Below are 25,507 nucleotides of genomic sequence, written 5' to 3' on the forward strand. Positions count from 1 at the left end.
TTATAAAAATGCAGCAAGAACTTATTCACTCTAATACTCAATTTGTATTGATATTTGAGTGACTCAGCAACATATCCACGGTGTCTGATTATGACATTAGCCGTTAGCATTAGCTGACACAAGCAAGTAAACGTGTTACCTTTCATCAGAGGGACAGCGGACATGGTGGACCAGGAGCGGAGTCTATCTCTGGCTGTCAGCATTTTCAGCACTGTGAAAGGCCTAAATATAAAGCACAGCCTGTTTCCTCTTTTCGCTCTCTAGAGCTGAGCGCAAAGGGAAGTCGCTCTGCCACCTCCTTCTTCGCACCTGGCTGTGAACCATGCTTTGCATTGATTCTGATGATTACCAGTATTTTGTACATGTCGAGTTTTCGTTTCAATTTTTTAATGGACTGTTTTTTTCCAGGGTGTTTAGATAAGGCAGCACAGGCAAGGGAATTTTTTTTTACATCAGACAACATGATTTAGGTTTTCCAGAGGGTAATTTTAGGAACAATAGGCAAGTGCCTATCGCACATTATTTTTCACGAAATAAACTGCAAATGAATATTCCTTATACAAAAATAAAAGTGTCCTTATATAATATATTTAATTTAATTATTTAATAATATTTAATTGATTAAATCACTAAACATATTGTTAATGCAGAACTTCAAATCAACTTGCATTCACGAATCAACAGAATTAAACTCTGTAAGGCAGTTGTGTGTGTGTGTGTGTGGGGGGGGGGGGGTTCCAGCTGTTTTGTGTTTTAATCAGGAAACTAAAATTAAAATGTGTTATGTGCATCATTAATTGGACTCATAGTCATTTTGTTGTTCTGCAATTATTTAACTACTGAGACTAAATCTGAGAGCTAAATATACTTCAGTGGCTGCCTCTGTGCTATTTGAAGTAGTAGGTGATCATAATAACAAAAATAGGGAATATTTTAGTTTTTTGAAAAATGACAGACTTTCACATTGAGGCAGACGCATCCAAAAATATCCACATTTGGCTGAGTCATTTTAATCAGCTGATACAGGAGTCCTCATGACCACCGCACACTAGCAAGGTTCTCCTTCTTTAACATGCTACAGGATCCTACTTTCCATACTGAAGACAGAGAAGAGCACAGCTGTCGTGAAACTGAGGCTTTATATATTTTACAGACACTGAAGGCATGTGATCTCAAATATACAATGTTAATTATTGCAAATTGCTCTATTGATTTGACACTGAAAGTTTTGTATGTGTGCGTGTATATGTACAAAACTGAAAAGGTGCGTTCTTGGTTCTCCTGACAAAACCGTATGAAGCAGAAAAAGCAGAAATCATTCTTCCTCCAAGATTTTATTCAGAGAGTGTGTAAGTACTGTGCAGGTGGAGATTCACGCGGTGGGGGTCACGCTCAGTAAGGGTGATCACGAACATACTCCATGATGTTCTTCAGGGCCAGCCAGGTCTCGGAGGCGGTGGGGACAATCTGATTGGCTGGCAACAGGAAACCATAGCGACCCGTGTCACGGAGTTCGAAAGCGAAGGAGTACTTGATGCCAAGGTTGTAGGACCAATCAATGCTGCCCCCGCTCGCTTGATCTGAACAAGGACAGGAAAGAAACAAAACATCTGTTTCAGAGATCAAACAGAAAGAATCTAATTCATTTTAAAATGCTGATAGATGCCTTTATTTGTGTTAAGTTGGGGAGCAAATGGAAGAGGCTGGATCTGTTTATTAGTAGTTCCTTAAAATATTGCCGGGTGGAAATCGGACAGAACCCCCCCCCCCCCCCCCCCCCTCAAATCTAGTCTTCTGAAAAGCACTCAGGAATTCAGACGCAAAAAGCTCTTCATTAGGATGGTCTGTCTGAGTGGGTGGAATGCCTGATTAATCAAGCCTCAAAGGCGCTTGATGTCTGGACGCAGTGACACCCCCCCCCCCCTCGGCTGGAGTTCGGCTTAAACCCGTCTCACGGCTTGTCGGGGGTCACCGGGAAGACCCGATGGGGCGCCCGCCGTCTGTCCCGACGAGAAGGGCTTCTGTCTACGTGTGAGGCACTGACAGGGTTTCCAAAAGACAAGGATACCCATGTCTTAAGACATGCCCTTTACTGAAAGGTCTGCCTTCAGTGTCTGAGGCAACGGGTTAAGGCTCCTATGTAGATGTCTTAACCCTTACAGTTAAGTCTTACTACAGAGAGATCCACTGCCAAGCAACATGGAGCCAAAACCAGAACTGTTTAGCTGCAGCTCAGCTATTCAGGAACATCTTCTTTGAATCTGTGAGGTCCAATCCTATCTGCAATTCTATTTTGTCTGGCAACAAAAGGAAAATGTATGTGTAAGTAAGACTGACCACTTTTCCAAAGCTCTTGAACACAATCCTAATCTTGCCTCAACAATAACACGTACTGTATTGTTTTCCTAAACCTAACCCTAGCCAAACCCTAATTTCAACCCTAAAACCTCATTTTAGCCCTAGAAATTCTCTTAAATATCAATCATTTATCAAAAAATTTTTTTTTTTAAACAACAACTTAAATATCAATTCATTTAATCACAGTAGTCACCAGGAAAAATCAGCTTGTCATCACGTTAAAAGTATTAAATGTCCCGGCCATAATGTTTTAAACTGTAATTTCTGTGTAAACTGTGTAATTGCATCTGCTAAGCAAAAATATATTTTTAAAAAAACCTGTGTGTGTGTTTGAGAGAGAGAGAGAGAGAGAGAGAGAGAGAGAGAGATGGAGGGAGGGATGCAGGAACAGGCAGGCAGGTTCCCCGAGGTGGAGGCAGATACTCACAGATGATCTTGCAGATGCTCCCCACCTTGTAGTTGGTTCCAAAGAGGGTGCTGAGAGCCTTGACAGCCGACCTGCCGACCGAATCCTGAGAACAGCGAACAGGACCGGAGCTTAGACTCATACCCATCGCCAGATATGAATATGAATTCATATCTGGGAATCAATTATCAGTGGACAGTTGAGTACATTTTACACTGAAAGGGTCCATTTGATGCCTGTTGGTCTCATATAAACTCAGTCGAGCTGAGCTGAAGTGAACACTGGACATTTTACTGTACTGCATGTTCTTTATAGCGCACGTTTGTAAGAAAGCGGTTAAAATGTGATGGGGGGGAGGAGGGGCGCACCAGTTCGGGGGCGTCGGGGACGTCGTTGCAGGAGTACCCGTAGGGGTACATGAGGAGCTGGGAGTAGGCGTGGATGGAGATGAAGGACTTGAAGTTGCCGTGGCTCTGGACGAAGTTCACCACGTTCTCCACCTCCACCTCCGAGTGGGGGGAGGGGCCGTGGTAGGAGTCGGAGCAGGGGTTCCGGCTGGCCCCGGGGCCTGCGGGGGGCAAACAAACACGCGGTGAGCACCGAGAGGGGCCGCTTCCGCCGACGCCGCCGACCGCGCGGACCGTCGGTCGCGGCTCACCGCTCACCGCGCTCTACGTACCACCGAAGCCGGCGTCCCAGTTCCTGTTGGGGTCCACGCCGCGGCATGTGGTCCCGGGCAGCCTGGACCGGGTCTTGCGCCACATGCGGTTCTGAAATAGATCAGGTGACAACTGCTGTTACCAAGGCAACCATTGAGCCCGTAACAGAGAGCCTGAGACGAAAGGCGCTAAATAAATGCGATCCGATATTAAGATGATAATGATGATATAACTGAGATATCTTGTATATAAATGCAATCCATCATCATTATTATTATTGTTGTTGTTGTTGTTATATTTGTAATTGTTGTTAGTAGTCACGCAAACACATTACTTATCGTCCTGTCTCACTTCTGATACTGTCCATAAAGACGCGCGGTTGGTACGTACACTGGTGTGGGTGAAGACGTAGCCGTCAGGGTTGGTCACGATCATCAGGAAGACGTCCATTTTGTTCAGGAGTGACGTGAGGGACGTGTCCCGACCATAGTCCGTGGCAATCTGTGCAGTTAGAAGCCATTTACAACTGCGTCATCTTGTTAAAAAAATGTGTATTCTGTCAGACTGATTTACACTAGAAATTGTATATCAAATACAGATTGCTGTATGGGAAAAATACAGAGTAATGCAATCTAATCTTTTTTGTGTGAACTTCCCTGATTTTCTGCTTTCTGTTTCTTCACTTTTTTCAGCTGTAGAAGAGGCCATGGGTGTAAAATAGCCAAGAAATATTTGATAAAGTCACATATTTGGAAGTATTTTTCAGCTGCATGCACTCTAGACTGTAGATAGGATGAACTGTAGGTAGACCTAGTCTGAATTGCCTTTATCTTTATCATGAAGCTGTTCTATGTTCTCTTGATCATCAGAAAGTTATGACCACACTCACATTCAGGCTGATAGTATTTTAGGATGGACAGTGATCGGTTAACAGTGAGCCAATGAGCACGACGTCATCACTGGTTAATATTGGGCCAGTCAGGGTCGTTACTGGTTGATAGTGGGTCAATGAGGGTTGCCATTGGTTGACAGTGGACCATGAAGGACAGTCACTGGTTAGCCCTGGTTAACAGTGGGCCAGTGAGAGTTGTCATTGGCTGATAGTGGGCCAGTAATCTTACCTTGTTGGCAGTCCACACCCCAGTGGCCTGAGAGACCCACTCTCTGGAGTGGATCCCAGCGTCGATCCAGATAGCTGGACGATTGTCACCACCGGTACTGAACTGCAACACAGCAAGTACAGCAAGCACACACACACACACACTTTGCCCATGATGCATTCTAGGAAAAGTTCAACTGCAACTCGAATTTAAACCACAATTTTTTCTGTGATTCATTTCGTGCTCTCACGTGATGCAGAAATGCTTTAACATCCGAAAGTGCTTGAACTGTACATCTTAATTTCGTTCTGAGAGAATTTCTTTCATACCTTGAGAACATACATGGGGCGGTTCTCATAAGAGGAACCGATCTGTAGTTTGGTGACCAGGCTGGGGTGGTCAGCAACCAGGGAGTCCATCCACTGGTAAATCTGTGGCAGAAATAGAGGAATTTTACTCATTCCAGTATATAAGACTGCAAAACTTGCAATATTGCAACATTTACAGGATACAGTGTTTCCATTACTCTGTGTGTGTGTGTGTGTGTGTACGTTTCTGGCTGACTGTTTGTATACACCTGCATTTGAGTACATAGGTTTGTGTGTGTGTGCGTGTCAGTGACCGTGTGTGTATACTGTGTGTGTGCGTGCGTGCATCTGCACAAGCGAGTGCCTGCGCGTGACATAGTGTGTGTGTTGTACGCCTGACTGTTTGTGCATATCAGATAAGGCCATGAGCTCACTGTCTCCAGAGTGTGGTAGGCCGCGAAGTTGAAGCTCTTGGAGCCGCGCTCCCGCACGCTGTCCGCCTCCATCTCGGCCTCCTCCTCGTCCAAAAGGTCCTGAAACGCACCCAGGGAAACGCCCGCCCTCTTACGTCTTCAGCCTTTTCAGCTCGACTCTATTCTGCGCCGCGCGACTCGCTCTGTCGAGCCCCGTCGGTGGAGACGAGAGGCCGCAGAAACGTCGAGAGAGAGAGAGAAAAAACGCTCCGCTTTAAAATGACAACGGGACTTGGCTTTTTTTTTTTTGCGCCTTAACTTACCTGCACGTCTTTGATCATGACAGTGTACGAGATGTCGTTTGATTCCAGGAAAACTTTGACAGTTTGCAGGCTGGCGAAAGGCACTCGGATGTCCACCGGAAGATCAGAGGAGACGGGGTGAAGCCAGAAGTCCAGCTGTGAGAAGATCAGAAGACACAGCAGTTGCGTTAAAACCATTGTGTTCTGGGCAGCGAAATGGATTCACTTTTTTAAAAAAATTTCCTTTCAGAATTTTGGGTGAATGTAATGTCTGTGATGTTTTATCATACTCTGACAAATAGACTTGCCTTTTGTTCAACCTCTCAGGATTACAGTATCTTTTACTTTGTAAACTATTCCTGGTGTCTGTACATTGTGGCAATACTTCATGTGTTGTCCAAAACAGAACCAGTTCACACAGAAACATCTACAATAGTTGTTGAACTAAGAAGAAAAAATGAGCTGTCATATTGGTTGATGGTTTAAACGTTGTTTCAGTTTAAAAGTATTTAAAAGGATACATTGCAGTTTAATACCACAAACCATAACCACTGTTTTGGCAAGTGCCCTACTTTTTGTTTTATCTCACAAAGTGATGTCAGAATTTAGTTGTGCAATGTTATGCTTCCCTTAAAAATAAGGATGTTAAAAGTTTTGTTTCTAGTAAATTGCTTTCTTATTTATCAGAAGAACTGGATAAATACCTGCAAGATCTCATCTTCCTCCAGGGAGGCCAGAAGGCGAAGCTGCTCCTCTGTTTCCACGGCGACCCTCAGAACCTGGTCTCTAAAAAATGTTTTTTATTTTTTTAAAGGTTGTATTCATGCCATTACGATTTTGAAGTTATGGGGTTTATCTAGATATACTGATCATTGTTAAATTACATACATACAAATTTGAAATATCTTTGTAACACAAACAAAAATGTAAAAAACATGTTAATCAAGGTTCAGATTAAATCATTGCATCAACCGTTCACGTCTCCTGAAAATGGATGGTCTCTCTTAAATTAATAAGCCCCGCAGGAATTACGCAATGTTAATCATACTTTCATAATTTAATGTAGTGATTTCAAACTAACTAAATTAGGCGCACTTGCATATTGAACAAAGAGAGCAGATTTGCGAAGCAGTATAGTCCATTTCTTTAATTTGTTTTACAAGTGGGCTTGATAAAAGCAACACATGCAGTTATATCGCCCCCCAGTGGCTTCTTCTGTTAATTATCATTTTGTGATGAACAGGGAAATGCAAGTTAACTACAATATAACATGATTGTTTAAATATAATATTTAGTTAATTGTAATATACATATGCATATAATGTGGAATTGCATGGTTTGCCAATTAAACAGAATGTATGTTAATCATTCACCCTATAGCACATTTTGATTCTTATAGGGTAATTAAATGTCAGCTTTGTTTTAGCAATTAATTAATCATAAAAGATTGTATTGCAAGTAATACTTTAGATTCTCGGTCAAAATTTCCTGTCATGATTAGATTTTAGTATAACTGTATTTTCGCAGGCCTCTGTCAGGTATAGCTGTTGAAATGGTGCGGTAGAGTGAACCTACCCTTATTTTTTTTTTTTTAAACATGATCGTCCACTCATTCTGTACGACAGATTGTTCTCTACCACCATTTCCATGAAACGAGGAACCCTCTGTAAGGAATAACATTCAAGAGTCTGTCAGGTGGACTTACCCTACAAAGAGCTGCCGGCAGTTACCTGCCACAAGGAAAGCAAAGAAAACGAGAATTCCCTTCATTCTGATGGGGGAGAGAAGCCACCGTCGCCTGGAACGTGCTCATTCTGTGCGTTCTGCTTCATTTATATTGCCCCCGACATGTGTCACATTCCCATGGCCGCACTGTACACAATCAGCATCGATATGCTAGACCTGTATGTCTTTCCACCCCCGAGAAAGTCCAAAAAAGGGTATTTTTAGATAGGAACACAAAGCATGTCTTCATGGCTTATCCACTTCGAAACACGAGGCCTGTCCCAGGTGGTGATTTCAGTCCATTTCCCGGAACAGTTAGTACAAATTTTAGAAAGCTGGTCTTACGCAATAGCGTGCCCTGCACCTCCTATATCCTATTGAATAACATTTTTGCAACTGTTTTTTTTTTTTTTCCTTCAATTATTTATTCACAGTTAATGCACTTTTTATATGAAGGTATACTTTCACAAGAAAGCAAATTTCAGCAACACAAATGAAATTACTTTGTTCATTGTAAGTAAGGACTATATAATAGGCCTATGTGTTGCTCATTGCCTTACATACTGGAACCAGTGTGTTATTTCAAGTTTTGTGCATAGGTTTTTGTTTCCACAAACATCTTGGTGGAGATGACTAAAAGCCTGTGATATGTGTTCATGTTCAGTCACAGCAATGGGCAATGTGTCATACTATGACATGCAATGTTTATATAATAAAATAATAAATATGCCTCTCTTTTTCTCACTGTTACAATTTTTTCTACAAAGTCTTTACACTGTTTAATATTATACATAGTAATGACATCAGCATATTTATGGTGATGACATTTTGTGTTGATTATGCATATTTAACATCCTATGTATGTCTAGACTAACATTATAAATGAGCTTGTGCTATGAATCCTATGGTATATAACATTTGACTATTTGTTAAATACTCTATGCTAATGTATCTGCTAAGTACCACTCTTAGGCTAACTGTTATCTTCACAATCAAATGTTTGACTAGAACATCGAGATGATCAGAATTGTGCCAACTTAAATAAAACATTGGCATAAAGCTCAAAGTTAGCGACCGATGTATGAATTCACAGATTTCAGTTGTTCACAGCGAAATGGCGTTTGAGATGAAATCATGAAATGCGCATCATGGTTAAATGGGATTTGTTGTCATTCCGGAAGAATATCCTTCATTCAGTATTAACTTCCTGGTGAAACGGTTTCCATCGTCGGCTATCATTGGCGGCTACTCTATCCCGCTTATGTTAGCTTACTACACGGTGTTTGGAGCGTGAAAGGCTCATGGCTAGCACGCTAGGTTTGTGATGTAAAGTTCTTTATTCCCGGTAAAACGCATATTTACGAACGGGTGTGTATGCAGTTATGACATTATTATCATATTGCTTGCTAACATTGGCTAGCTATTGCTAGCTAACCGGCTTTAGCTAACACCTTGTCTATGTTATTGAATGGGTATAAGTTTGCTCTTCTGCACGCTAGTGAGTGGGCTGAGTGTTTTTTCTGGATGTTATGTCAAATCAATAAAAGTAAATCCCGGTATGATCCTCTCTTTAAGATGTTAATGGCGATCTATAATCATAACACTGCTGGGTAGCTAGCTAATATTAAGGTTTCTCTGAGAGTCAAGTGCACATGCAGGGCTTATTACTACAACTTTAACTTGGGTAGCTAATAAAGTTAGCTTTGAACTAGCTAGCTAGCTAAATTAGCTTAGCTCTTCTCAAAAAATCAAATAGTTTTTTTCTGTATGAGGTGATTGTGTAAGTTATATTCGGAATCCTACTCGTGCACTGGTGATTTTGGGATTTACAGTGCCGCTAGCGCCATGGATTGTTAAACTGTTCACTAGCAAGCTGGAAACTTGTCTGCACGTTTTACCTTTTATGCAAAATATTCAGCTAAACTTAACTAGCATGGTGACTTGTTTTGAGGATATTAAGTTAGAGCGTTGTGTTGCGATAAATTTGACGTGGCTGTGTTTCGTATAGATATGACGCCGGCGAAAGAGGGTATGCCCTCGCTCATCGACAGGACGATGAAGATGAGGAGAGAGGAACAAGCGCGGAAAGTAGTGCTCGCCTGGGCTGTACTCAATATTTCTCTCGCTGGAATGATCTACACTGAAATGTAGGTTTTAACGGTGCAATTCTGTGTGCATGGTTGCATTTATTATTTTTTAATTTGTAAATTTTCTGGTTTGTCAATGACCGCGCTACTGTTTAAAGGCTATTAAGAAAGGTATGCAAAATATACAAGGTACTACTTGCCAGAATCATTTTGCCTTAACTATGATCTGTGATCCTATCTAACAGGACTGGAGAACTGCTTAGACGATATTATAATATCACCTCCTGGCCCCTGTGGTATGTAGGTGAGTGCATTTGCTATTTTATTTTAAACCGTTACGCCCTTGTGATCGTTCATTTAGTCTGCTGAAAATAGGTATGTGAGTTGTGGAAGGCCTTTTGACAGACTGCTGTGTACTTTTACCCCTGCCCCACCACAGAGCTGGTCCTCGCCTGTCTGTTCAGTCTCAACGCCCTGTTCGACTTCTGGAAGTACTTCAAGTACACAATGGCTCCCTCCACCATCACTCTGACCCCCGAACAGCACCGTCTCCTGGGCCTGCACTCTTCCGGTGAGTCAACAGTGCCCCTGAGGAGGTACACTGGGTGACCCGAGGAGGTTCCTCTGTAGAGATGACCACATCTATAAAGATAATTGTCCGCACTCTTCTGCTCTTTAAAGCCCAGTTCACACCGAAGATTCGCCACACAGCAAAACAGTTTTCGAATGTTACAGAGACGAGTTGCAGTAGTGTGAGCTGCTTGCGTCAAGAGACTCAGAACGTTTGATGTTGGGTCCTACCATTGCAGGTGATTCAGCTAATTGCAGGTGGCAAGTTTTTGAATGTTGCAGATGGTGCTGGTTGCAGCTCATTGTGTTCTAAATCTTTGGTTTGAGCTGGGCTTCACTGTAATGACTGGTGGAGAGAGGAGCTCCATCAGTCAGTAAGTAGGCTGGTAATAACCAAAACAACAATGGAGACTGGTGGATAAACTCCATCTGTACTTCTGAGATGTCTGCAAGGATGTTTAAATCCTGAATCTTTTTTTATTGTGATTTTTGCCCACCTGCAGGCATCCTGGCCACGCCCCCTCAGATGCCGGAAAAGCAGGAGACGCCGTCGCCGTCCCAGCCCTCCCCTCTCATGGGACAGAGCGTGCTCAGTTACAGCCCCTCCTGGCCCGCCAACACCAGCCCCAAATTCTCCCCCAGCTGCGTGACTGGCTACAGCCCCTCCCTCCAGAGCCCCTCCCCCACGGGCAGCGGAGGTTCTTACTCCTCCCCCGTCACCTACTCCTCCCCGAGCAGCTTCGGCAAGGTGCGTCTGCTCCGCCCCGCCCTGTCCTGCAGCGCCTCGCCTTCTGACGTTCTATAGCCAGCTTTAGAAAGGGGGTTCACTGTCTCCACACCTGGGGGGCAGTGGTGTCTGTTGGTGTTCAGTGTGTTTCAATACATAAATGTTAAATTTAAATAGCTGCTTGGTTAAAGTGTCAACACACCTTGTTTCCAAGGGCTAAATTGGCTTCTTGTCGAAAGTCAATCACAAACACCAGCAGAACTGTTGTCTTCTGGGACTGAAGTTTGAGGTTCCTGATTTGGAAGTGCACTGAGAAGTACAGTTTTTTCTTTCAGCTTTTGCTGTGTTTGTCAGTGGTTTGTTTCCCTGGGCTTATTTAAGGCCTTTTCAGTAAATATCCAGTCTTGTGAAATTATATAACGAGGTGTTGTTATCCATGAGTGTTTGTTAGAAAGCCTTCAGTGGATGTAGTAAAAAGGCTTATGCTTTCCCAGTTTTCTAGACTAGGAGGATCTCTTCTGTGTGCTGTTGGCTCAGTGCTAAATCCTCTGAATATGACATTCTGCGTAGAGCTGTTTGATTATAACACTGAAAGGGGAGGCCCCTGTGTCTCAGTGCCCGCCCATTACATGATTGACAGGTGTGCGTCTGCCTCAGGTGCTGAGCTACAGTCCCTCTCCCGGGTCCTCGCCCTACCCCAGCAGCATCGGGCCCGTCGAGGGGACGAGCCTGCGGGCCAGGTACCGCACCTCTCCCTCCGTATTCAGCTCCCCCGGTGGTAAGGAGGACTACGTGGCCGACCTCAAGACCCTGGAGAAGTTCCTGCGCTCCGAGGAGGAGAAAAGCCAGCGGAGCCAGCTAGGTACACTAGCGCTAACGTTACTCTGCCGCGCTGTATACACTGCGATATATATGCAAATATATAGACTTTTCAAAAAATATTATGCAAATAATATTTCACATCAGGGTTGGGAACCTCTGCTCCGGAGCGTATGTCCGTGTTTATATCTATATCTGACTTCCTTCTCCTGCAGGAAGTCCAGAGTTCGTGACCCCTTCCCACAGTCCCACGTTCTGGAACTACAGCCGGTCGATGGGAGACTACGCTCAGAGCCTGAGGAAGTTCCAGTACCAGCTGGCCTGCCGCTCCCAGGCCCCCTCCGCACACAAAGACGAGACCGACCTGGGCTCCAAGCAGGCAGCGGAGGAGGTGACAGCCCGCGACCTTCAGTGCTGTAGACCAACAACCTTCAGTGCTGTAGACCTCCAACCTTCAGTGTTGTAGACCCTCAGCCGTCATTACTGTAGACTCCCAACCTTCAATGCTGTAGACCCCCCAGTCTTCAGTGCTGTAGACCCCCAGTCAGTACTGTGTTTGTGTTTTTTATCATTGGTACAAGAACCCTGTTGGGGTCTTCAAATTTGGCTTTAAGGCACACAAGCTTTCATGTGCTGAATATGGACACCGGTACCAGTAAAAGGTTCATCATAATGACAGTTGCCTTCCATTTTCCTTCTTCAGGTATGGGCCCGGATCACAACCAGTCACCTGGTGGTGGATCGCATAGACGGCTGGACCGCCAAGCTGAGAAACGTGAGAGTTTGCCCCTGCCCTGACTGCTGAGTTGTCAGTAGAATTATTGCCACTGTGTGACGTAGTGTTAGCTTAATACTAAAGGCCAGTTTTTAGTTAGGCGATGTTTGATTGGCCAATGGATATCACTACATTATCACTGCCCCTCAAGTGTGATAATAGCTGGTGGCAACGATCATGCATTGCCTAACCGTAAATTGGCCTTAACACCGTGCTGGCAGTCCGCATTCCAAAAACTGCCGCAGTGCATTCTGGGAGAGAGTTACAAGTACCCCTGCCACTGAATGCCAGCTTCTCTTTCCTCCTGCAGTGGATTAATGACACCATCCTGGTCCCTCTGGTCAGTGAGCTGGACTCTGTGAACGCCCAGCTGAGGAGAATGGGCTGCCCGGAGCTGCAGACTGGGGGTAACCTTTACATTGCTCTACGCTAATGGCACTTATTCAGTGCAACTCAAAGTGCTGAACATAAGTGGTACCATCAGGAGCACAGGAGATTTCCAGAAACAGGGTTGGTTACCACAGCTATAGATCAACTAAATGGTAAACTCCTGCATTCCTTCCTCTCTGTCTGCTAACTAACTGCTGGAATTCTCTGGTTCTAAAAGATGTTTCTGGTATATTACTGCAGTTTGTGAAGAATTCACAAGGAGCCATTCTGAAAATCAGAACATCCATTGCCACTTTATTGTCATTTGCCACACCCCTCATGAATATTAATAAGATGCATCAAACTGGAATGTTTCCACAGCTGAGAGACAGGAAGTTGAGTGTTAAGCGCGCAGAGTTTGGTGTTTATGGAGTCTGTGGTGCCTTTTGTGCTGAACAGGGGCGGTTAGAGCTGCGGTTTAGGTGTTTCACAGCCTCACCCTGTCTCCCCGTCCTGCTCTCTCCTCTCTCCCGTGAAACAGAGGCCAGCATAAGCAGCCTGAAGCAGGCGGCTGTGGTCAAGGCTTCCGCCATCCCCACTCTGAACACCATCGTGCAGTACCTGGACATCACGCCCAACCAGGAGTACCTCAGCGAACGGATCAAAGGTCAGGATAAGAGCTATAATTCAGCTTTCCTTATTTTAATCTGTGTTCGGGAGTAGGTTAATGCAGCCCGTCCTGTAGGCCTTCTCGTGACCTGGTGTGGTTGATCTGTTCTGCGGTGCATAATGGTGGAGTTTTAGCTTCCTGTGCGTCGCTGGGCGCCAGACAGGAAGCGAGAGGCGCGTCTAACCTGCTCCCGTGTTCTCGCCCAATCAGAGCTGGCCCACAGCGGCTGCATGAGCTCCTTCCGCTGGAACGCCGGAGGGGAGTGGAAGGGGAGGAAGTGGGACACGGACCTGCCCACCGATTCAGCGGTGAGTCCCCGCCCACTGCAGTGTCACTCAAAAATACGCGTTTTATTTACTCTTATTTTCTATTACCTCCTCTGTCTGCTTTTGTTCACTGAGCTACTCTTTGTCTTCATGCTTAGCATCTTCATTCCTGTCTTTCTCTCAGTCGTCACACTGCTTTCCTGGATCCTGCCTTTTCTCCGAATTCCAGGGCTTATGGGGTTGAGTTTTATCCCTGGGAATTACAGCACCCCCCGATCACTGTGTGATAATCATAGGCCTGAGCTCCAGCAACGTTTGTCTTCAGCTTTTACTTTCAAGTGTTTATTTTTGTCCCAGACAGTTTGGCTGGTTTGGAGAATGACAAGATGAATGTGTTAAACTGTGTTTGTGAAGGAGGAAAATGTGACTCATCTAACTGTAATTCGAAGGAGGACACGGGAAAATTTCCATTAAATATCTTCCCAGGATCATATTGTCATTGCAGAATTCCTGTAACCCCCTTCATGATGGTCCGTGTATCGCTGAACATGTGTAACACTTTAAGGTGTAGCATCACAAATATACGATTAGAGTGTGCTTAACTGAACATTCTAATGCTGATGTAACAGTCATTACTGGTAATAGAAAGCCTTGGAAAATTGGCTTGAAAAAAAAAAACATTCCAAAAACTCGATACTTCAAAGGGTCAAGGGGGCTTGACTTCCTGTTTCAGATCCTCATGCACGTGCTGTGCACCTACCTGGACTCCCGGCTTCCTCCTCACCCCAGATACCCCGATGGGAAGACCTTCACCTCCCAGCACTTCAGCCAGACACCTGACAAGCCAGGTAACGCGTAGCAACCAGAGTGGTCCTCCTCCGGTCTCCACTGACGATTTGACCATCCACACACCCCAGGCCTGAGATACTTAAACCAGGCAACCAGCATCGCTGGTTTTCTCTTCCCTGTAATTGTTAATTAATTGGTTAATGAGCTATGAAACAAGTAAAATCCTGCCTAAGTCTATTCTTCTATTAGGCAGTACAAAGGACCGCGATTCACAAACCCGTTAACGGGTGCCTTTCTTCCCCCCTACTGTGTGCATTTTCGGGAAAAAAACAGACGTGTCGAACGAGAACCTCTTCTGCATCCACCTGAGCAGCGTTAACCCTCCTCACTACCAGCTGATCTACCAGGGCCACGTGTACAGCCTGCCCAAGGTGAGAGCTCGGCCTGGGGGGGGTGATCTGTGGGCTACACGCGGCCTCTCTCTGTGTGCACCGTGTGTGTGATGATGCAATTCTCTGCGTCATGCGCTCCCGTCTCTACAGGTGAGTCAAGGGGGGAGGGGCAACGCTGATGATTGATGAGTCAGATTTTAATACAGGCTTAAACAGTCTGGGGAGATGCATGCATCATCCTGTTAGGTCAGAGTTTGATTCAGCCATTTTAGAACGTATTTAAATCTATGCAATGCCAAAGTCTTTAGGTCTGAGTGTTAGCTCCTCACGTGTGATACAGTGTGCTTTTGTTTCAGGGTGATTGCTGATATGACTTTTGCCTGTTTTATGTTGCCGTTTCTTTACAGGGCAGGAACAATCTTTTCCACACTGTTCTCATGTTTCTCTTCATCATTAAGACCAAGGAGTCGGGGATGCTGGGGTGAGTGCTTTGCTGATACTGCCACGTTTATCTGCACTGAGAAAACAAATGGTTCTCGGGTTGTTTTTTTTTAAAGAATCAAACTTAAATTTATTATGAGTTTGTGGCTTGGTTATACGGGGTAAAATTGAGTTGACACTTCATGGTATAGAGCATGAATCCCAAACCATGGTCCTATAAGACTGTAGCATCTGCTGGCTTTGTTTCAGCATGCACGTTGTTTATTTAAATCATCGATTGGCTAAAGACAACACATTTTGACATTTTGTGCATGCGTGTGGGAGGGCGGGCTCATTTTGTGAGTGCACGTGTGTGTGTGTGTCTTTGTGTGCGTGTGTGTGTGTGCATACATGCGTGTGTCGCGTGGGATGACGCCTCAAGCATTGTTTTTACTCCCTCTGACAGGAGAGTGAACTTGGGCCTCTCGGGAGTGAACATCCTCTGGATATTTGACTGATGTAGAGCTCTCAAAGATCATCGCAGTATACCTCACCTCAGACTGACTTAGAATCGGATAGCTCTTTCAAAGACCCCTCAGATTCCACACCAGCACACTCTTCACTGAGCAATGATCACAAACCGTTCTCTTTTGATGGGACATTTATTAAAGCAAATGACCTAAACAGGTGTGGCAGTCAAGCCTGGCACAAGATGGTCAAGAGACAAAGAAAATGTGCTTGTTGGATTTATCTGTAAATTTGAAAGTGCACTACTAGTACAAAAGAAGTGCATTATTTGCATTCTCGTTAGACAGCATGTTCCTTAAAAAAAATTTGAATGCTAAATATTTAGGTGTGTGTATATCACTCTTTTGTATTGATTTGAGGGTTTCTATTTAGCCTCCCCGGGCTCTACAGTGCATTTGCTCCTGATATTTGATGCGTGCTAACTGTAAAAACTATTTAAGAGTGCATGTACTAATTGGGATTACATTAACGTGCTCCTGAATCTTTCAGTTTAGGAGCACACGTACTCCCTTTGAAAGAAATGTTTGTGTGGAACACTGCCTCGTACGCGTACGGAGTTTTGTTACTACGGCTGAATGCTTCTTCAGTGCCAAGGTCATTTCCTGCTGAGGACTCTTCAGTGACGTTCACTGCGGAGAGCTGAGGCACAGTCTGACGCATGCAAATCTTCCACCTTTATTTCCACTGCTTAGTTACGGTGCATTCAGTCCTAAAGCCTGCTTTTAATATTGCTTCTTCTGCTTTGATGTGAATTCTTCACATCAAATCTAGATTTATTTTTCCCCTTTTTTTAGGCATTTGCAGCTGTGTAAAATCTGTAAGGTGGCCATGAATCGGTGGCTGTGCTCTCCGCAGTGGATGTGGAACAGTATGAATGTTATGATGAACGAATTAGCTTTAGTTTTTTATGCGGACGGCTCTGGTATTATCTGTTTAAGGGTGGAAGAAGTGGCCTCAAAATAGGATTTACAAATTCCAGTTGTTTACAATTTACCAAAAATGCGGAATGTAAAACTGTAAAAATTTTAATTGTATGAATTTGATATTGTGGTCATTTTGAGTTGAGAAAAAGAATAAACATGTTTGTATGAATTAGTTTTGGGGTGTAAAAGAAAGTAGTTGCTCTTGTTATTCAGGAATCCACTGACCGAAATGTGACTGTCTGTAGACTGAATGGATAAATTTACAGGTTGTTTGTTTCCTTTTCTCTGTCAGAGTCAGCTGCAAAATCCTGATGAACGAAACAGGTTATTGTGGTATTGTTGCATGGTTGTATTTTTACCACAGGAAAGGATGTCTAGCTGTCGAACTCTTAATACTTGCTCTACCAGAATCTTCCACTGAGTGGCAGTAGATATTTTATATAAAAAGGACCTAGAGCATTTGCCTCTTCACAATACGGATTGGAACTTCGGGTTATTTTAGGTTAAAGAGTTTCACAGGTCTTTATTTTATAAACTTAAACTGTGGGCTTTGGCTGGCTTTTAAAATGTAAGAATTTGAATTACTAACATTGTTCTTGAACCTCATATCTAACCAGATAATATTTCTGGAACATAGTGAAAGATTAAGGTGGTATTAATAGAAAACCTAAGTTACCCATCATTTCACATGAAGACGCTGGAACCAAAAAATGAATAATTTGCATTGTTATGCTGGTGAGTGGTTCTGAATTAAGTGAAGGCACAGTGTAAACTTGTAATTTAAAAAAATAAATAAAACAGTAGATTTATTAATCATGAGGTCATGCAGTAATTCACATTTGGATGCTTACTCCTCAATTTTTGAAGAGAATTGTCCTTTAAATACTAAACTGGTATTTTGGCAGTTTACATTTAATTATTGTGTTCAAGTATGCCCAAACAGAATACTGGCACAGCTGGGTACCTTGTACACTGCCCAATTGTTTTTGTAACATGTCACTGTTCTCAAGAATAGCGTGGCAGTTATTTAAAACTTCAATTGAAATAAGTATTTGTCTCATGCAGCTGTAATAAGTATATACACAGTGTTTATTAAACAAAAATCATAAAAACATGAATATTAAATATTCTGTCCATGTGTTTAAGAAGCAAACTGTCTTTGAGTTGAGCAGAGGGAAGGGTGAATTCAAACTGAATCACTGGAGTGAAAAGCAGCTTATAGTTCTGGAAACCAATTTTATAACCCTGCTAGGTTGTGCTTTTTTTGCACTACCAGTTACTTGGCATCAGCAGGGCAGCAGAATTAGCATGAATGGTAGTCAAATGATTGTAATACCATTAACACTGAAATGCCTTTCACTAGATAAAATTGGAATTTGGTCGGGGAGGTATAAAATGTTAGACCATAATGGAGGCATATAGTATATTTCATGTTTTGAAGGGCTATGTGTGAAAATGTCTAACTATATGTGTTGACATTCACTTGCCCTTACTGTGGCTACCAAGGAATGTAATAATTGGTTATAACACCAGCACCAACTCTGACAAAATCTAACTGCATGTTCTATATTCTACATGTATTATTTTAGTTATTTTTCACACAATCTCGGTTTCAAATGGTTATGTAACATTTTAGTTCATGACTATGACAACTGGTTATACTAATATATAACTCTGTAAACAAATATTTTCTTTTCATATGTGATTGTAATTTAAGTGTTATGAATATAAATTTCATGAATTTCGGATTAACAAAATTGAGCCTTTAAGAAGTTCTGTTTGAGAATCTGTGCTGTTTGTTAGTGGGGGGTTTTCTCTTGTCAGCGTCCCCTAAGGTTCATATTGTGAACTTCATGTTCAATAATGCGTATAAGGGCGCGCGATATGGTTCGGGATATGTAGTGTTGTTTGAAACGTAGGCCTGTGCGTTTCTAACTTATTTGGAAGTAACTGATAATTTATCTTTTCTATCTAAGAAAAGTAATCAATAAATTTTGATCCAGCATTCTGCGCGAATCGTTAAAGGCATTATTTGAACTTTGTTTCCAGCACGGTTCCAGTATTTTTCCAGTGCAGTGGAGAGACTACATCTACCACTGTCCTTTGCGTATACGCCGTCCTCCTCAACTCGTATCCGTTTGTGTTGGAAAAAAGGACTTTGTGAAATTGTAGCGATGTCAGTACAGGTTGTTGCAGCGAAAATGGCCGAGGTCGAGCTGAACGACATTCCCACCAAAGAGTTGGTACCTGTATCCCCAGTGACACCAAAAGCTGAGGATAAGGGGCTAAACAAAAATGAAACGAATCCCGTCGCGGCTACTTCGTCTGTGGCTCCTGCGCCGGAGACTGTGAGAGGGGACCCTAGCCCTTCGCCAACCCCTTGCCCGAACCCCGTGAAGATGCCGCAGGCGTCCGCTATGAAGCGAACAGACCCACAGCAAAACGGGGAAGCTTTCCTAAACCGCGATGGTACGGTAGCCGAAGCCCCAAGGATGAAAAAGGTTAGTGAAAAATTTTAATAGTCCCCCTGCTTGTTAGTCTTTCCTGCTGGTTTCTGTAATTGATTCGGGATTTCTGTTACGTTAGCTAGCTTGCTAGCACATGCATTGTGTGACGGTGCTTTACTGGCTGCCTAATGGTTCTAGCCGCACGGATTTTAAACGAAAATATGGACTGAGGTAATGTCACATTAATATGGGATTATTTTTCACATTGACAGCCAGCTCGCTGGTTGCATCATTGTGAAATGCTGGAGCTATTTGCGATCTGCGCGATGTTGAAAACTTGATCTTTAGCTGGCGTTAGCCAACGTTAGCAGTCGGGCTGCCTGGTGATGTGTTCGCGTTTTGACCGCAGTGCGCTGTCGTGGCGCTACGTATGAGAAGCTCGCAGTTTGCATGCTCGCTAGCAGCTAACGTTTTTAACGCTGGAACAGTTGGTGCTGTGGAAAGACCAGCTGACTGCTGATAAAACTGCGACGTGCGTGCCTCCGACGCATTGTACGAGTGACAGAGGAAGTGCTGTAGATTACCTGCCTGTTAGCTTGTCTTCTCGCATCTTTTGGTTTCTTACTGGCGACATGGTGAGAATGTTTGTTCTTGAACAGAGTAAGGGAACGGTTGTGTTTCCGGCGTTAAAACAGTTGCGACCCTCACCAAGTGACAATTTTTGTTCACTTGGAATTCAGGCCATAACCCCTATAAACCGGCACGAGCAAATGTCTGACGCTCACTGTCTTTATCCCAATGTTCTTGTACCTCATTTGGCCTACTCTTGCTGAGGAGTTGTGGCAGTTTGAATAGTTTAATATAGCTCTCGTGTGTCTATTAGAAAACTATATCTTGGTCGGGAAAAACACTAATATCTAATTGAAATGGAATCTCCATCAACATTTTAATCAAATTGGAAATGTGAGCTAGGCTAAATGATAATGTAAACTGAAAAAATACAAGAAAACGTTGCCAAGAAGCGATGGCGAGTGGACTGGAAAAAAACGTCTGCTTTTTAGGACCAAGCAACATTTCTGTCACTTCTCAAGCATTTTTACTGATGTCTTACCCCGCATCGCCCCCACCTCACCTTACACGCACGCACAGATCCGTCTGTAATCACGAAAACGGTGGTTACAGACTGCTGGAACTGGGAACAGATACAGAATTCCACAGACGCTCATAAGCTGATAGAAGCCAAGAGGCTGATTAAGATGGTAGTAGAACTATGCGTCAGCTCAAGGGGACGGAACGCTACACGGGTGGCGAAAGACTCGGGCAGATGTTTTTATCTGGAGTTATTTACGCTGGGTCTCAACAGATCGCGTGCAACTTAATCATCACACAGGATCTGGTGCGCAAACCTTCCATCTAATGCGACTTTTTTTTTTTTAATTGAAACTTGAAAGTGATACATTGAATAAACTACACAAAGTCAAGTGTAGGTTATAATAAAGTTTTGTTTTAGTTTTTCTTGTTAGTTTGTACTTGGCACTGTCAGGTCTGGAGGCTTATTGGCAAACGGCCCAGTGGGCTGTCCGAACCCAAATGTCAGTGAGGAGCCCGCTGTGAACCCCACTCGCGGAAGCCAAAGTGTGTCCTTGTCAGTGAGGGAAAAGGTCTTCATCATCTGTCATGCCTGTGTCACTTCCTTTCCTCGTTACCATGGTGATGGCGCAGTGTAGTCTAAGACAATGTAGCTTCGAGTGTGGGATGGCCAAGTAATTTTCGGGAATTTCCTCTTCATTCACGCATGGTGTGGATCTCTAATGGAGCTCTTCCAAGGTTAATTGCACTGTTTAATCTGTCCCCAAATCCCCTTCTTCTGCCCAGTTTTGATTTGGCAGTTGTGCTTCTCATTGCTATGGAAACTGCTTGTGTGCAAGGAGTATTACAGGTGAAGTTTGTTCACTTCAGGCAACTATTCTGAACTGTGAGGCTTACGCAGTTCTATAGGAGAGCTGTTGCCTATTGGATGTCAAGCACCGTCATTGTGATTTAAGCCAATTGGCTGTGAGCACCTGAAATATCATTGGGCGGGGCTAAAGAGGAAACCAGGTCAGCCATGGTCTTCTCACCCGGCCCCCCATCCCTGGCAGGACCACCTGTGTCACTGAAGCCTTGTGGTCATACTTGGACAACAGCCTAGGCTCACAACAAGCCAGGGCTGTACAGTGCTCCCATTTCAGGAAGAGTTTCTCCTGAAAATCAATGTGTGCTAACTGTAAAAATTATTTAGGAGCACATTTACTAATTGCAATGCATTAGTGTGCTCCTGCATTTTTCAACTTATGTGCTCTTTGAAAAACAAGGCTAGCGTAGAGCCCTGTGAGCACTTTTTCATATAACAATATTTTACCAGCGTTTGCCAGCCCCAAGTGTTCCACCGTGTTTATCTGAGCTCCTGTCCCTCCTGATTAATTCACCGTACGTCAGACACGCTCTCGCTCAGAATGGTATCGGAAGATATCGTCAACAGAATCAAAACTCAAGGTCACCTTTGCGATAGGCTCGACTTGGAAAAGGTTGCATGAAGCCGTCTCGCGAATATTAATGAGCCATACATGTTGGATATTTCCCACATCGTTAGAGCAAAAGCTAAATTCCGTGCAGACATTGGGATTAATCTTTTAACACTGAGAGTAGTCAATGTGTGGAATAGCCTCGTCACGTAGTAGAGGCAGAAACTGGGGGGATTTTCAAGACTAGTCTCGATGCAGTGATAGATACTATCTAGTCTGTAGGTAATCAGAGCACTAATTTAGTCAGGAAAGTGGCGAGCGTTGTTGGGCTGAATGGCCTGTTCTCATCATTGTGTTATGTTGTGACATTTTGCGTTGCGTGTGGGGTTTTGCTGCCCGAGTAGACCTGATCGAGCCGAGAGCGGCTTCGCAGTCAGAAGGAAGATGTTTAGAGTGACGGGCCATGAGAAGAGGAGCGCCTGCACTGCTCTCGCGGTTATCTGCGCTCCTGAGCCGATTATGATCAGATATCGCAATGAATCCCAGCGCACACTCAGAGCTTTTTCAGATGGCTATCTACGCCAAGGCTTTCGTAAAGGTGTTTCTAGGGCGAGTGAGGGTGTAATGATCTTCGGGATTGCGTTTTATTTTCTCTCTCTCTCTCTCTCTCTCTGAGGATATGGTAACTGCTGTTGGAAAGGAAGTGTGTTTGTGTGAAGCGGTGCAAATTGCCCGTTTGGAGTCAGGTGTCTCGGTCGTTCTTCCAAAGTGCAGAGGTCAGGACCTATCGGCTGGTGTTTGACTTTGAATCCGAATCCGTCGCTATGATACGGCCGGGTTGCGTGGGTCTAAAGTGACACGGGAGTGCGTGTCGAGAGGTTTGTTTAGTGGAAATTTCTGTTTGATCAGTGCCGAGGAAATTGCACCTGCATTGCAGTTCGCAATACCTGCAAAACAGCACCAAGAGATTGCTTCTCCAGAATAAACAGGAATGAATAAATGTGATGTGTGGATATGACTTTATGCCCATTTCTGTGTAGATGTATTATGCGGAGTTTCTGAGGTGCTGGTTATTGAATATTGGATTGCGTGCTGCTCGGTGGGCTACATCCAGCCTGCATCTGTTGAACCCCTGCCCTTAAGGTGGCGGTTCTGCTGTCGTTTGGCCTTCGGACTTAAAAATATTCCGAATGGCGTTTTTTTTTTTCCCCCCCCGATCTCCGCTCCGCCTCTCTGGGCTGGGCGTAATCCTCTCGCTTTTTTACACGAGGGGACAGATGTTGGCCGCGGCCGCCCGGAGCGATCTCGGCCATCGCGGCCTCGCCGGGGCGCCGCGAAATTTGCGCGGCCCGGAAAAGGGATTAGTGGATCGGGCCGGCGATAATGGATTCCTGTTTGCACTACACCTACCCCCCCAAAACAACCCCACTCCACCCTCTGCTGCTGAGCTGGTCCTGCCAACTCGCGATGGGGTACAGGGGTTTCACGAATACTGTGATGGGTGGGGCTTAAACAGGCTATCAATCACTGACTGATTTGAACAACAAAAAAAACCGATTTCTCTATCCTCGCATGTGTGTGTGAGCGCGCGTGCTCAGCCTGAATCACTGTGCGCAGTGGGACTGTCTGTGTGTGTGTGTGTGTGTGCGTGTGTGTTGGATCCACTCAGTGAGATAAGTCACCTGGTTTACTTTCCAGTGTAAGGGTCACCTGCTTCCTCTTCATGTCTCTGTACCTGCTGTACCTGAAAGGGGGGTGTGGGGGGGAGGGTCTGTTTCTTCCAGCAGATTAGCCTACTCTTCTGCAGTGGCACTCTGTAAATTGAAATTGTGGTCAGCTCTGTGGGTAAACCCTAGAAAGTGCCAGAATGTTGGTGGCGTAGTTGTGGAGTGTCCCATTAACCCATAACCTAGAATAATTTGGGGGCATTTATGACTGGGCATAGCCATTTTACTATGTTTATATCTGACATGGCTGTGAAACTTTATTCCATTCCACCTTCATGCGTTGATAGAGACACTCAGTCTCTCCCACAGGAATTCCGCTGCTCAGGAATCATGGGAAAAAATGGGTATATCGAGCAGTGAAAAAGGAGTTGTGGCTCAACACAACTGTTCAGTCTGAGAGCCCTTTCACAGCACAGGTTCATTATTGCTCTGGATTTGGGGAATATAAAGTCCCCATCTGGACCCTTAGAATTAGCTTGGATAATGGGGTCAGTTGTTTCTCTTCTGGAAGAGTTTTTAACAGTAATATTTTAGCAGGTGACACAGCCCTGTTAAAATAAAGGCTTTTTAAGAGTCCTGTTTTTTTGTAGTTCCTGTAACCGTCTGAATAACACTCTCATAATTCTATTTTGATACTCAGTTTAAGTCGTTGTGGTACTTCACAGGCTTTTTTCATATAAACAGTTTCTGTGAGTTTTTTATTTTTGGAATTGTGTTAGTTTTCCAAGCGGACTGGATTGAATGGAAACTGAGGGCGGAGAGGGGCATGAATGCGCCTGTGTCTGCACCCCTGGCAGTGTCCTCTGCAGGTGTGACCCCCTTGTGGTATTTTGAGAGGGGGGGGGGGGCAGTTCTGTGGCCTCTTTCTAGTGATGGGATGGGACTGGGGGGGAAGGGGGGGGGAAATATTTGTCAGCATGGTGTAAAGTTGGCAGGAATCCTGGGCCCCTCTGGAATGCGAGAGAGGAATGTTTCCTAAGGCCCCCCCCCCCTCGCTTCCCACCCCAAGGTCGTTTCTGTGGCAACGACCCACACACGTCTCCAGCCGCCGTTCCCATTCCCCTACTTAGGACGGGCGAGAAGGGGCCCCTGGCCTAGCGGACGGGCCCCAGGCCCAGCTGACGGGCCCCTGTCTGAGCTACCGCCACAGATTCCATGGAGCCCCTGTCTTGGCCGCTATCCGGAACAGTCTCCAAGAGAGATCTGTGGGAACGTTGCTCCAGTGCCGTGGAGTCCAAACAGCAGCATGAAGAGACGTGTGCTGTACGGCTTACACACGCACACACACACCCTCACACGCAGGCTCACACTCACACACACAGCACACATGCGCACGCATGTACACACACACCCTCACACGCAGGCACACACTCGCACACACACACACTCACACTCACACACACAGCACACATGCGCACGCATGTACACACACAAACACACTCACTCACGGGCACATACACACACACGCACACACACACACACACACACACACTCGGTCTACGTTACTTTATGTCTCTTTCTCTCTCTCTCTCTGCCTCTAGATCAGCCACCATTTTTGTGTGCAAGTTTGTCCCTGAAAGATATTAGCGCAGAAAAATGGGGGCGTTTTCTGAATTATCCACATCCTGTTATTGCACACTTCCTCGTTTTTTCTCTCTCTCTCTCTCAGTCTGTCTCTCCTCTTCCTCTCCCCCCACCCCTTCCTCCTGGTGGTGATTGAGTCCTGTCTCTCCGCGCGGAGGGCAGGGCGTCCGTCGTCGCCGTGAGTCACGCTCGCGGCTCCCGTTCCTCCGTCGCTCGGTAGCCGCTGTGGGAAACCTCTCCGAGCCCGGCCCGCTCTTTCCGCTTCCTGTGAGTGCCCGGGGGGACTCATTGTGTGCTTTGGAGGTGTGAACCGGCTCGAGCTTTCCGCCGCGGTTGTGCTACAATAACAGCACCCCCCCCACCGGTACCTGGCAGCCAGCCGTCACCTTTGTTTCGGCGAGAAGCGTGCTCGGCCGCCTCGCCAACGGGGGAAAAAATGGCCCCCCAGAGTTCCCACGGCCCTTCAGAGTCCTCTGAAACGTTTCCATCCTGGGATAGTGCCATTCGATTGGACAGCTCACCGGTCTGTTCATTCATTTCAGTGCCGAACGTCATCAATCACTGTAGATACAAAACATTTTTATTTTAGGGTGTAGTGTTCTTCATGCAAAAATATCCCTGAAGGTCCTTTGACGGTCT

At 44.8% G+C, this 25,507-nt stretch overlaps 4 protein-coding genes across 6 annotated transcripts in view; 2 read left to right on the forward strand and 2 right to left on the reverse strand.

Annotated features, from left to right (window-relative positions):
* tfec (transcription factor EC) overlaps positions 1-275 on the reverse strand; it is a 47,878-nt gene extending 47,603 nt beyond the window's left edge. For both annotated transcript variants that reach the window (XM_064344839.1, XM_064344838.1), the window contains exon 1: positions 140-275. The gene's annotated coding sequence lies outside the window, so the exon portion shown is untranslated. The remainder of the gene's footprint in view (positions 1-139) is intronic.
* Positions 276-1,315: 1,040 nt separating this feature from the next.
* Positions 1,316-7,412, reverse strand: LOC135259912 (carboxypeptidase A2-like). The gene is made up of 11 exons (XM_064344842.1): positions 7,252-7,412; positions 6,251-6,332; positions 5,568-5,702; positions 5,266-5,364; positions 4,853-4,954; positions 4,545-4,646; positions 3,814-3,924; positions 3,444-3,534; positions 3,133-3,332; positions 2,786-2,870; positions 1,316-1,580 (listed from the first exon to the last, which is right to left on the reverse strand). The coding sequence occupies exons 1-11, from the start codon at positions 7,314-7,316 to the stop codon at positions 1,393-1,395; spliced, it is 1,260 nt and encodes a 419-aa protein (XP_064200912.1). The 5' UTR covers positions 7,317-7,412; the 3' UTR covers positions 1,316-1,392.
* Positions 7,413-8,432: 1,020 nt separating this feature from the next.
* tmem209 (transmembrane protein 209) lies at positions 8,433-16,775 on the forward strand. 2 transcript variants are annotated; one of them, XM_064344844.1, is made up of 15 exons: positions 8,433-8,588; positions 9,280-9,418; positions 9,604-9,662; positions 9,798-9,929; positions 10,432-10,676; positions 11,313-11,517; positions 11,690-11,865; positions 12,178-12,249; positions 12,560-12,656; positions 13,160-13,285; positions 13,499-13,596; positions 14,288-14,402; positions 14,677-14,774; positions 15,143-15,216; positions 15,622-16,775. In XM_064344844.1, the coding sequence occupies exons 1-15, from the start codon at positions 8,573-8,575 to the stop codon at positions 15,671-15,673; spliced, it is 1,704 nt and encodes a 567-aa protein (XP_064200914.1). In that variant the 5' UTR covers positions 8,433-8,572; the 3' UTR covers positions 15,674-16,775. The 2 variants fall into 2 exon arrangements, with proteins under 2 accessions (XP_064200914.1, XP_064200915.1); XM_064344845.1 differs by having other exon boundaries at positions 8,482-8,639.
* A 1,691-nt stretch (positions 16,776-18,466) lies between these two features.
* Positions 18,467-25,507, forward strand: part of LOC135258648 (putative adenosylhomocysteinase 3) — a 42,435-nt gene continuing 35,394 nt past the window's right edge. The window contains exon 1 of the mRNA XM_064342091.1: positions 18,467-19,107. Coding sequence (XP_064198161.1) covers positions 18,781-19,107 — 327 coding nt within the window. The 5' untranslated portion in view covers positions 18,467-18,780. The remainder of the gene's footprint in view (positions 19,108-25,507) is intronic.

This window comes from Anguilla rostrata, chromosome 7 (genome assembly GCF_018555375.3).
Source record: "Anguilla rostrata isolate EN2019 chromosome 7, ASM1855537v3, whole genome shotgun sequence".
In the NCBI taxonomy this organism is placed as follows: domain Eukaryota; kingdom Metazoa; phylum Chordata; class Actinopteri; order Anguilliformes; family Anguillidae; genus Anguilla; species Anguilla rostrata.

Bases quoted from the DNA above. Each gene is read 5' to 3' on its own strand.
- tmem209 (XM_064344844.1), top strand. The intron at 9,663-9,797 runs GTGAGTGCATTT...GCCCCACCACAG, and splicing joins CTGGCCCCTGTGGTATGTAG to AGCTGGTCCTCGCCTGTCTG. The intron at 12,250-12,559 runs GTGAGAGTTTGC...TTCCTCCTGCAG, and splicing joins GGACCGCCAAGCTGAGAAAC to TGGATTAATGACACCATCCT.
- LOC135259912 (XM_064344842.1), bottom strand. From the start codon at position 7,316: ATGAAGGGAATTCTCGTTTTCTTTGCTTTCCTTGTGGCAGGTAACTGC. The intron at 5,365-5,567 runs GTAAGTTAAGGC...GGTGCGTTTCAG, and splicing joins TCATGATCAAAGACGTGCAG to GACCTTTTGGACGAGGAGGA. The intron at 2,871-3,132 runs GTGCGCCCCTCC...CGCTGTTCTCAG, and splicing joins TCCCCGACGCCCCCGAACTG to GATTCGGTCGGCAGGTCGGC.